The sequence below is a fragment of the Pteropus vampyrus genome, unplaced genomic scaffold (assembly GCF_000151845.1).
Source record: "Pteropus vampyrus isolate Shadow unplaced genomic scaffold, Pvam_2.0 Scaffold24, whole genome shotgun sequence".
NCBI lineage: Eukaryota > Metazoa > Chordata > Mammalia > Chiroptera > Pteropodidae > Pteropus > Pteropus vampyrus.
This window is the reverse complement of record NW_011888805.1, coordinates 3229627-3242644: the sequence shown is the minus strand read 5'-3', so window position 1 is coordinate 3242644 and position 13018 is coordinate 3229627. Positions and strand designations below refer to the sequence as shown.

The following is a 13018-nucleotide window of genomic DNA, read 5'->3' as shown; positions in this document are numbered from 1 at the left end:
CTTAAGCGCTTACTTTGTTTGTCCGATTCGGTGCACCCTTCCTATGGCCTGGAGCTCATGGGCAGGGTTCAATATGGGCTCCACCAAGAGAACATGAGTTGCTTCAATGATAGTTAGTCCATTAGAACCTGTGTGCAGGGGCAGCAGCAAAATATTGATTTGGGGGTCATGTTTAAATGCTGAAAGGTTCTCCTAAAAAAGAAAAGTACATTTAAATTTTAGCTGGATCAGTTAAAAATAAGAGCAGCATTTTATAGCTCACGTTAAATATACCTAACGGTATCCACATCATTGTAAAATGTGATAGCTAAGAACATGTAAAATTACCAATTTTAGAAAATATAAACTTGGTGCTTGACTTTATGAGGAAAAGTGTCACATAAGCTCTCTTGTTCTCTATAATACATAGTGGGATCACAAGAAACATGCATGTGATGTATGCAAATTCAACTACAGGAGCTTAGAGGGAAAAAGAGAGAAAGAGGAGAATGTGTCAGACTGAGTATGAGATAAGAGACATGAATCTGCTTAATTCTCACTTGGTCTTTCTTTGTGTGTTTGTCTCTTTGAGTGTCTACCTATCATTGTGTGGAGTGTGATGTAAGGACAATTTGACCAGATGCAGTTTTGCCTAATATAGTGTTTTTAGTACATAATCCCAGGGCAGGAGACCCGTGTCCCTTCAAAAGGTATAGCAAAGGCCATGTTTTGTTATATTAAAGAAATGGACCTCAAGTTCAGAAGATTCTTGTTATGGGTTTAAGTGAACAGGAAGAAAATAGGATGTTTCTCTACTTTGCTTTTGAATTTTAATTTTATAAGTAATCAAGATACAAGACTATAAATGCAAGTAAGCTAGTTAACAGAAGTTTCCTTTTCAATTTGAAACCACTTCAAAAAACATGAATAAGATTTTGACATACCTGAAATGTCTTAACACGACTGATCTGTGCAAATTTCATGTTGTTGTCAGTGAGAGCTTTTGAAATAATATCTAATACATCTTGCCACTAAGAACACATAAAACAGTAAGAAAATATTTAAATATAGCTTTCATACAAAGAGAATTTGAAAAGAAACTAAATAACTTTTATATCTCAGAATTGAGTAAATACCAAATCAAAACCTTTAAATGAAGTACCATCAATATTATTTAGCTGTATTGTGAAAGAGTAGTTTTTTTTTTTTAATCAAATGTTGGTTAAAGATAGGGTAAAAACAAAAAGCATCTTTGAGAACTGAATTAAGATAAACATAACTGATAGAAAATAATGGAGGACTTAATGGATATGCCTACTTATCTTTCAAAAATGGAAACTAGTAATTTTTACTCAATACTTTGTTCAGTAGATTATTTTTCTTTTCCTTAAACAATCAAATTCATTTGTGAAATGAGACTTTCAGGGTTATAGATTCCAATTAAAAATATATAAACCTATGAAAATCCCTAAGTAAAACTTGAAATGTAGCTTAAAAAACTGTCTTGTGAAACATCCAATTTCTCTAAAAATAATTCTATCCTGTGGACATGGAAAAAAAAAATCTGACATGGGAAAATCTATCAGTAATTCTAAATCTTACTTATATTATGACAAACAAAATTAGTTCTCAAAATTAGTTCTCATAATGTTATTATGGCAAACAAAATTAGTTCTAATAAACTAATTAGAGACAGAATGTCAGTCTGCGTTACTATTGAGGATAAAAACACTGACTATACCGTTGAGAAAACGAGTGCTTTAGCCCCTGGATCTCTGAGCTGGATTCTCATCAGAGTTCTGACCACAGCTTCCACTTTTGTAGAATGGCTGCCCTTTGAATCCAAAGAAGAAAACACATTACTATCAAATAAAATTTAGTTAATAATGGCATGGGAAACCAATATAAACACTTTTATTATCAAAGTATATGACAGTTGCATAAATATTTATCTTTTATTTTGTATTTGCTGGAAATTTTCTTTAGCCTCAAACTGAAGAAGTAATGGAACTTATATCTTAAGAGAACTGAATGCAAAAGCATACCCTAGTCACATAGTGATAGGACCCTGAAGACAAGATTTTTTAGTTAAGTGGTTAGGTTTGTAGTTACAAATTTTGTTACTTTAGGTAAGCAGAATTATATTCAAAAGCACTCTTCACTTCAGATATTATGGCACTGGAAACATTAAGAATACAATGAATCAAAATTCCAACTTAAGCAAACAATGAAGGACCCAATCCATGACGAATCCTTTCTTACAATAGCATTATATAGGATAATGACAGAGGTACAAATGACATCCACTTGGACTGACCAGATTTATACAAAGCTAGATAAACTCTTAAAAGGTGCTTTGGCATAGCCATTTCTATCATAAGAGTAAGAAGATGAGAAAAAAAATAGAGAAATAAGAGAATAGAGAAATAAGAGAATGAAAAATAAAGCAAGTGTTTTTATAGCCTCCGTTGAGGAAGTTTTTCCCCTGGAATGCTCTGGGAGACGGTATGACATGGAGATTAAGGACATAAGATTTTGAGTGAGACAAATCTAAATTGAACTGTCAGTTCTGCAAATCACTAGTCATATAGATTCTAACCTTTCTAAGCCTCAGTTTCCTCTTCTATCAAGCAGGGATGAAAATTATATCTATTTCCAAAGGTGGTTGTGATGGTTAAATGAGAAATGCATGCAAAGCATTTAGCTCAATACCTGGCAAATAGTAAATACTCAATAACTTACCTTTCTGAGACATTAAAATATGAGCATGAAAATGGCATAGATTATCCTACAAGGGGGACAGATCTAACCAAAAAGAAGTAAAAATATTCCCACAGCAGAATTATTTTTCTCAAACTACCCTTCCTCATCATTTTTACATGAAGAGACACTCAAAGGTTAAAAGATAAACAAGAAAGAAAGCTCTGTTAACTTCAAGTTAGCAAGACTGAATTATGGAAAGTTTTAAAATTCTCATATTAAAATCCGGAGTCTACATTTATTCCTCTGATATGGAGACTTTCAATTGTACTTGAAAGGTTAAAAAATATAAGAAATCTGTTTCAATCTAATAATTATCTTAAGAGCAAAATTATCTCAAATAAGAGAAACCGGAAAATTAGCATAAAGCAATCATTTAGGAGTTTAGACAGAAAGATCCAAGTTCCTCACAAGGTCTCATTTTCAAAAAGATATCCAAATGAAACACAAGCATAACTATAAGCCTGCTATTTATTAAGCTGCTTCTTATAAAAAGGTACAAAGAAAAGAGAATAATCTTTTATAAGCAACATTCCAAACTGCAGTGCTAACTCTATGACGGAAAAGACCAGAACATTCCCTTTTATCAAAGTCTGGCCAGTTCAGTGGTAGCTCTCAATGATCTCTTCCAAATGCCATAGTTCTGAACTGTCTGGTCCCAGTCCAGCTACTTCCTGCTATGAAAGAAGAATAATAAGGAAGTCTAAAAATCTGCTTGGCAGAACCTACATGGGCAGTGAGACGGCTTTAATACCCTTTTCTTCCAAATGGAGAAAGTGGCTACTGAGAATGAGAACAATGAAGAAAGAAGTTAAGTGCCCCACATATGTCTGTGGCTCTTGGTTTGTGCATGCACGCCCTGAACAATTTTCAAAAACAAAGCCAATAAATGCATAATCCTTATGTTAGACCAATGTATTTGGCAGTTTCTCCAAGACCAAAGATTTCAAATTTTAGACAACTTATAGACATTAAAATTATCATAAATTATCATTAAAAATGTTGCTTCAAGGTGCTATGTTAAAAATTCACTGCCTCTATGAGTCGACCTTAATAAGAATCATCATTTATTGTTAAATGAAAAATGATATATACGACAAAGGATTACTGATCTCAAAAGGCAACACAGAAAAACTGACTAAAAGTTAGATGAGGTTCTGGTTTGTCTTATTTACTAGATATATCACAAGCACATTTTTGATAATTTTTCAAAAATTACAAAAAAAAAGCAATATATGTTTATTGGACAACTAAGCTAATAGAAGTACACAGATTAAAATTTTAAGCCTGTTTTTTTTTTTAATACCTTGCCCTCTCTAAACACCACTAAAAATCTAGCATTTATCCTGTTAGATCTTATGCATTTTAGAAGCCTACATAAAATGCACACATAACCCACAAATATTTTATAATGTGGCCTTTCATTTAGCATTGTATCTTAGCAATCTTTTCATGTAGGACCTTAATATTTACCTCACTTCAATGAAAGAATGATATCTGGGGAACAACAATCTATTAAATATTTCTTATTAATATAGATTTAGACTGATTTCATTTCTTTTTGCTATTACAAACAATACTTCAGTAACTATGCCTATACTTATAGCTTTGGGAACACATGCACATATTTTTGTTGGCTAGGTTCATCGAAGAAGAATTGTTGGTCAAAGGTTAAAGAAACTTTTTAGAGATTTGGATTTTGGTAGATTCCCTATCAAACTGTCCTCTAACATGCTAGAACTTTTACCTATCAACAGGTAAATTAATAATATGTGCACGCTTGTTAAAATTTAATTTTTTGCCAATCTGATAGATGAAATGAAGAACCAAATTTTCATTCAGTTTGCATTTTTCCTGGCAGTGAGATTGAATATCATTTATTGGCCTAGAATTCCTCTTTATGAACTGTCTATTCATATCCTTTGCTGATTAAAAAAAAAAAACAGGTTATCTTTTCTTATTTGTAGGATCTCTTATATACTGTATATGTTAAATTTACGTGGTAAATATTTTCCTACCTCTCTGTTGGTAGTTCATATTGAGTTCTTTTATATGTGACATAGCAAAAGTGCTATATTAATACATAGTTACAGTAACTTATAAATGCTTGATGAATTACAACTGGATTTAAAAACTAAGTACTCCTCAACTTTACTATTTTATTAGATTTTTCTGTTCAACATTTAAGTTTGTCTTTCATAAGGGAAAGATGAGGAATTTTATTTGGAGAAGAACAGCTTTTCCTCAATTAATTGCCCTGCCATTGTTCTATCTAGTATGATTTCATATGACATATCATACCTCACTCACCAGTCGATATATTGTTTGAAAACAAGGATCAAATGGCATTTACTTTTATATTACCTAGAGCCTAGCATGGTGATTTGTAAATAGTATACATGCAGGCAGTTTATTTAATGCAAACAAATTAATATTTACATTCAGTCTTCTCAATCTCAAACATGACTGAGTACAACAAATGAATAAACAAAATAAAAATAAAAGGGGGTTAGAACACAATTTAAAATTTTCAACATATTTTTGCTCACTCAGAATGATCAACAATAACAATAAAATCTTGTAATTAAACTTCAGCATTCGCATTTATAAAAGCTAGAGTCTCAGATGAGAGCAGTCACAGAAGACAAAGACTGATCTAATACAGAGCAGACTCTAGGTGGATTTTGTGTTAGGTATTGTATAATAAAATCACTGGAACTGGTTGTACAATAAACCATCAAATGGAGGGTAGTATCATCTCATTCAGTCAATCAAATCTAATTTTTTTCTACCTACCTATCAGAAGCTATAGGGGAGGTTAATAAAGTCAAAAACCCTATAGGGTTCTATAGTGAACATTATTTATATTATAGTATTGTACATATAATTTACTGATTTTTCTCTAGATATGGAAGACATGTCTATAATTAGGTAACAAAATGTGAACGTTTAAAAATCATAATATAAATACAATACCATAACACAAATCAGAATGTGGAGGGGAGAGGAAAGATTGAAAGAGAAACAGATGCAGTAATTTCTTCGTATTTAAAGTGAGGAGTCAACATATACTGTCTAAAGTTAGTATTTCAAAAAACAAAATTTATGTGTATTACTGAAAATCATACAGATGATATCTATAACTAAAAATAGAAATTGCTCCTTAGTGGCAAGGCAAAGACGGAATGGAAGAGAGCATTACTTTCTATTGTGTGCTTTTGTGTAAATTACTTCTATTAAAAATAAATATTATACTTTTTGTCTAACCTTATTTCTTATAGATGAATAAGGTTTTAGGGGAATGTGTGGGAATCCTGTGAGTCAGGGACTTTTTAAACTTATTACCTCAATGAAACAATCGGGATTGTGTTTATCACAAGTGAATTGGTCTGCTGTTTTATGTCACTGCCCTAGTGATTGCTGCACGCTGTTACGATGGCTCTCACTGCTCTGGGGACAAGGGGATGCCTATCTGTGCTATCTGCCACAGATAATGAGTTTCAGCTTTGTCAGAGGTGGCACAATCACATCTCAAACAGTACACGAAATATTTTAATCTTCTAATTATTACTTGGATTGATTTCTGCAATCTTTTAATGATACTATAAGAATCAAAGGTCTTGAGATTAGAGATATTTTGAAGATTCATCTCATTGAACAACATCACTTTAAAGAAGGCAAATTTACACGACTTAGCTTTCCCTCCCTTCTCCTAAAAGAGGATTATGCTCTCTAATCAGTAATATGACCAACTAGATTATAACTTGGTGATAGGTAACAGATTTTTCTTTAGGTTTCCTTGGTGGTCTGTAACTTGCAAATAACTTGAATGTTTCCTATTATTGTTCGGTATAGAGGAAGTCATTTCCTGTCTTGGTATTTTATAACTTACATTACTTCTATTCTGGACTTTTCTTTTCGAAGTAGAGCTAACTCTTTCAATGTGCCTGTGCTGTCCATTAGTAGTTTCAGCTAAGACCAGTTAACATTGTTTTATTTCTGTCTGCACCTGTTCACCACGCTAAAAACTCACGGTGGTAGTGACAGATACAGCTTAGCGCAGTTATGCAGCTTGTATGATTGGTTTCATGAAGTAGAAATATTTTTCAAGCAAATGCCTGGGGCAAGTGCTCAGTTCTTTAAGCATTCACATGTTACTTGAATAAAGTTCAACGGGGATTCTACCTAGGCTGTGGGAAATATGACAAGTGCACGAAGCCACCAAAATATTACCCTGTTCTTTTAAATACTTTTAATAATGATTTCAGAGATAAGTTAGCAATTGAAAAAAAAAAATAAAAGTTTTATTTGGACTCAAAGGCTTTTAGGGATATTATATGTAATACTATTCAACCGTTTATCTGTCCGTCTGTCTGTGCATCCATGCATCCATGCATCCATGCATCCATGCATCCATGCATCCATGCATCCATCCATCCATCCATCCATCCATCCATCCATCCATCCATCCATCCATCCATCTACTTACTGAATATCTGTCACATGCCAGGCATTGTTCTAGATGCTGCGGATACAGCAGTGAATAAAACAAAGTCCCCACTTCAAAAATAATGTACTTTCCACATTTTAACGGTGTTTTTCTCCACAAAGTATAAGTTCTTCATAAAGGTAATTTCATGAAGATAATTTATAGTCTGTATCTTAGAAGTCACCATTACATGTTCAATTTATTGAAAGCTATTGATAACTTGAATACTAGACTAACGGTTCAGAATTACAAGTGCTAATTTGGCTAGTGAATAAAAATTGTTTTTTGCAATTATTATTATATTTACTCATGACATTTATAACAAAAACACATAATTGCATTCTAAATTGACCAGTTAATGTTCATGTATAAGCATCTTATATAAAAATATTTAGATAAGTATATTTAAATACAATTGTGGATTATATTTACCAAATTATTTTATGCTAACTCTAAACTAGGTCATAACTTTCCAATAGATGTTTATTTTAACTATATTTAGAAAGTATAAAACAGACTTTGAATCAACTAAACAAAAAAAAAAAAGAAAAAAAAGAAAGAAAAAAGGAAAAAGGAAGCAACAAGATTCCACACATAGAATTTGACATATGGTATTTCTATGGTATTTCTAGACTTCTCTGGGAGTTTGAATGCAGAAATACAGTATATTTTTCCTCTACGAAAAATACTGCATAGAAAATCACTATTATTAATAGATTTACAGATTCCTAGACCAGATCTCAGATCTAAAGAATAAAAATTTATGCGAATGGGGCCTGAAATAAATCTTCATTTTAAAAAGCAGGCCAGTTAACTAATAGGCACTCAAAAGTTTGAGACGATGAAACATTATATGTGTGTGTGGGATGGATAGGAAGGAAGATGTTTGGCTGTGGCTATATCCATGTAGTAATTTTTCTCCTGGAGAGAAACTTCTTATGACATAAGAACCTTGTCCATTAAAGGGTCAGGGTTTCCACTGACAAAAATGCTTTGTATGAAACCTAGCCAAACTTAGGACACAGGGAACATGCCACGTGGGGCATATGTTCTGCCAAGAGGCCTACTTCACCATCCAAAATGCCTGGCAGTTGTCAGAACTTGCAAGGGGAATTTTGTTTACTTTGAGAAATGCCCAGTAGGTTCCAAGGGTCATTTAGGAATACTGTCACACTGCCATGAGGGTAGATACAGTCTTCGGCTTAAATACATCTCACTAAAAGGAACACTGTCATTTCAGTATTCATTTTATTTCTATGGTCAACCAACAGAACTACTTATATTGTGAAACAACAATAGAAAAAAATGTTTTATGTTATTTAATACTATTTTCTGTTCTCCAAATACCTCGTATCCAAAATCAGCTATATAAAGCAAGCACTATGCATATTACATTGTTAGCTGTGTCTGAGAGTCGTAACTGTTTGCTTAGAGTGAAATAAGTATTTCAGATAATACAATTTAATGAAATAAAAAAAAATTACTTCTTAGGCTTGTTTAATAAAGATCAGGAATTTGATCATCAACAATAAAAGAAAAAAAAAGCCCTAAGCTTATAAATAGTTTGAATATTTACAAAATTTCAAAATAACGCCTTCATTATTCACATAGAGCCACCTTTTTTATATTGATCACTCCCTCAACTCCAATATAGATAATGTGACCATTTAGTGGGAGAGTTTTAGATAGTTGGAGGAGCGGAGAAAGAGTGTGAGAAAGCAGTAAGCAGATGAGGTGGCACACGGCAGGGCAGAAATGTGACAGGAGTAAGGAAAGGGGACAGGCACCAAAGACAGAAGTGTCACAAATGTCAGAACATGCAGTGAGAGGCAAAAGTAAAGGCAGCAAGGAGCAAGGTGAGGATGTGTGCGAGGGATAAAACTTGCTTGCATTAAATTGGTACAGCCACCATGGAAAACAGTATGGAGGTTCCTCAAAAAACTAAGAATTGATCTACCATATGATCCAGCAATCCCTCTATCCCCAAAGACTTGAAAACCCATATCCAAAAAGAGATTTGCACACCGATGTTCATAGCAGCATTATTCACAGTGGCCAGGACATGGAAGCAACCAAAATGTCCTACGATAGATGATTGGCTAAAGAAGCTGTGGTACATACATACAATGGAATATTACTCAGCCATAAGAAGAGATGAAATACTGCCATTTGAGACAACATGGAGGGACCTCAAGATAATCATGCTAAGCGAAATAAGCCAAAGTTGAAAATCACATGATATCACTTATACGTGGGATATAAACCTAAAAGCAACAAATGAGCAGGGCAAACAAACAGAGACTCATGGACATGGACTACAGGCTAATGGTTACTAGTGGCGTGGGGGAGGAGGGGGATGTAGATGGGGTAAAGGGAGTCAAATATAGGGTTTAGGGGGAGGGTGAAGTGGGTAAAGGGGATCAAATATATGGTAGCTGAAGGAAACTGAACTTTGGGTAGTAAACACATAATAGAATATACAGATGTCAAATGATAATGCACATCTGAAAATTATATAATTGTATTAACCAATGTTAATACACTTAAAAATTAAAAAAAAAAACTTGCATTATGGGTACGACATTCAGTCATGTATTTAATAAAAAGGAAATATAAGTATATATGCACATCTATAACAAAAGAGGAATTAACTCTATTAAATTCTGTAATCTTATAATTTTTTACAAGATGCTTCAATAAATTCATGTGTTCATCAATACCCAAGACAGACAGGCAGAAGTCAGAGCGTAATCAACACATTTGTACACTAATACTCCTGTCCTAAACAGGACAACAAATGTAACTGCCCTAATCCCTCTCCTAGAAAAGCTGCCATAGAATAAACAGGTGTTTGGGTTTGATAGGCTCAATGACTCAGTTTCATAGAGGCTGTGCTGTTTACTGGTAGCTAGAGCAATCACTTCCTAAACCTCACCGCAGGAAGCCTGACACAGCAGTTCTTCCTTCTGCTTGTTCCCTGTACTGTGAATGCTTTCATCTAAGAGTCAACAGCCCTTCTTAGCCACGAATGCCATCTGTGGCTCTTGGCATGCCTGCCAGAGGAAGGGATAGAAAAGAAGAAAGGGCTAAGAAAGAATATTTTTATGGGAAAGAAAGGGAGAGAGAAACTACAGGAGTGAGAAAAAGGGCAGAGAGGGGACTGAGAAGGAAAGCAGTTCTTTGTGTGGTTAATAAGACAGAGTATAACCAACTCTAGATAATACATCCTGTCCACGTAGTCAACATTCAATATTCGGGTCTCACCACTTCATCTTCTAGAAACTTTTCTACCTCATTTGAGTTAACACACTTGTATAGTCATACTTGGAGTACAGAATACCTGTCCTCTATGAAAAAGACTAAGATCTATTCTCTGATAAGAACACCTGCCCTATAGCTTGTTTGCTTGATAGCCCAACCTACACCTGTTAATTTTAATGAAATCTCTACTTTCTCTCTGTACATCAACACCCTCCCTGTTCTTTCAAGAAACTTATATTATAGATTATCCCTTCTCTCTCCTATACCTTCAATCTATACTTCTTTACTAGAAATTAAACATGTTCAAGAACCTTTTATCTTAAAATAACAGCAAAAAAAACCCAAAAAAAAACCAGCACGAAAGAGCGTCACCTATGCTGTCTCCTTCATATGAAAAGAAAGTTCTTAAATCTTTACCAGTTGTAACCATCTCCTGGTTACAACTCTTACTCTTCTACTTCACAACTAAATTTATGAAAGAATTGGGCATCTTCTCTCCCTACTTATTCACTTCTCGTTCACTCTTCATTCCGAAATTAGTCTATACTGTAGTTAAGATATCATTAGATAGAACCGATAATTGCCTCCTTATTGAGGCAGATTTCTGTGGTCTCTGCTGATAGCCTACTCTCCTGGACTGCCTAGGTCTCTAGGTGCTTCTTCTTGGTATCCTTTTTTAGCTCTTTTCCCTTTAATTCACCTTTAGAAAGCTATGGAGCTCTGTAGGACCTGATCTAAAGTTAATTTGTTTCTTTCCTTAGGAAATCTCCTTCATTCTTACGGCTTCAAAGATCACTTATGCCAATGACTCTGATTTTATATCTCCAGCACCACATATTAACACTTTGCTGGATAGTTCCACTTGGATATCTTAGGCACTTCAAATATAGTATGCTAAATGTACTTCTCTTCCAAACACTTTATATCAGCAACTGTACCATTATCCTCTTGATTTTTCACATCAGAAACCAGAGCGTCACCTATGCTGTCTCCTTCATCAATCCCTCCAACATTCTCTTACTAATCAAATTTACTCCATCGCTTCAATATATCCACTTCTTTCCATTTTCACTGCCACCAACCTAATTAAAGCTACTACTGCCTCCTAAACTGGTCTCTCCAAATTTTTCCTACTCTATTCTTTTATATTCCTGCTAATTCTTCTTCCACAATGCAGCAAGAGGGATCTTCTAAAAATCCAAATATGATCATGATAGTTTCTCTACTTAAAACATTTAATGGCTATTTATATGAAAAGAAAGTTCTTAAATCTTTAGATGGTCCTTTAACACCTGGCCCCTCTTTGGTTTCCACACTCAATTCACACCATTCTCCTTCGTGTTTTCTATACTACAGCTACAATGTCACGTGAATTCCTTCTTGTCTCAGACCTTTCTACATACTGATTTTTGTTTCTGGTTCCTGTCTGGCAGCCTCCTCCCTAAAAAATTACTCCTTCCTCAAGTTGGCTCATCCATTCATCCTTTAGATACCTGCTTAACTGTCATTGTCTCAGAGAAGCCAGGTTTGATTTTCTTTTGTATAGCTTATCATAATATTATACTTAATTATTTGCTGAATGTCTCTGGTTCCTTCCTCAACTGGTAAATTGCAAATGCATAAGGGCAGCAATCATCTGCTTTATTCATGAGTTATGTTGCACCTGTGAGGCGAAGCACACTCCCTGGTACACAGTGTGTGTCCAATAAACATGTAAGAAAAGAAAGAATGAATAAATGACCGCATGAAAGTTCATTTCAACTTCGAGATGCTGTTTATCTTAACACACTGTAGAGCACTGTGACTGATATTTTCAGATTTCACTCAAATAACATTAGGATTAAAACAGCAATTAGATATTCTTTAATTCAACTACTTTTCCTAGGAGGGGGGCATCTTAACAACTGCCTAAAATCCTAACATTCTAACTGAAACTGCCTAAATGATAGTTTCCACCTGTAATTATTTCTACTCACGAAATACAATTCTTAAACATAAATGAGAAAAGAACATCAAGGACCCAGAAAGGAGAAGAAATTGATAAAAAAGATTCAACCACATCTTACTCAAGAGCCAATTCCGCCCTCTCTGGACTACTGCTCTGGCTTATATTCCCACTACATTCATATACTAATTTGTCCTTTGTCTAAGTTTGGTTAGACAAAAAAAAAGTCTAGTAAATGCTTCTCATTAAATAAATGTCTGTTAGGTCGAAAGTCCAATCACAGATCCTGTTTAGGTTTCTAATTATAGTTACTTTCTTAAAATTCTGAATGGGGCATGGGAAAAAATTAGGAAAATAAAGCCACATTTTGGTTGTACCCTGAAATATCAGTATATGCCACTTAAAAGCACACTACCTCCTTCTTGTGACAGTCTTCACTAATTTCAGTAACCAACTATTTTCTCCTTCAATTTGGTTGTGCATATCCTTTTATCCTGATATCCAAGGCTAAATGAAAGAACGAGGAAAGGCTTTCTTTAAATGAAACTCTAATTTAACCAGAACTCTATTTGTAGTAGACAGAA

General features: G+C 34.1%; 1 protein-coding gene across 1 annotated transcript in view; it reads right to left on the bottom strand.

Annotated features, from left to right (window-relative positions):
* The window catches only part of SHPRH (SNF2 histone linker PHD RING helicase), a 78242-nt gene that overhangs the window by 9312 nt on the left and 55912 nt on the right, over nucleotides 1–13018 (bottom strand). Inside the window, exons 25-27 of the mRNA XM_023528330.1 lie at nucleotides 1721–1841; nucleotides 924–1010; nucleotides 14–192 (exon numbers count right to left, since the gene is read on the bottom strand). Coding sequence (XP_023384098.1) covers nucleotides 14–192; nucleotides 924–1010; nucleotides 1721–1841 — 387 coding nt within the window. The remainder of the gene's footprint in view (nucleotides 1–13; nucleotides 193–923; nucleotides 1011–1720; nucleotides 1842–13018) is intronic.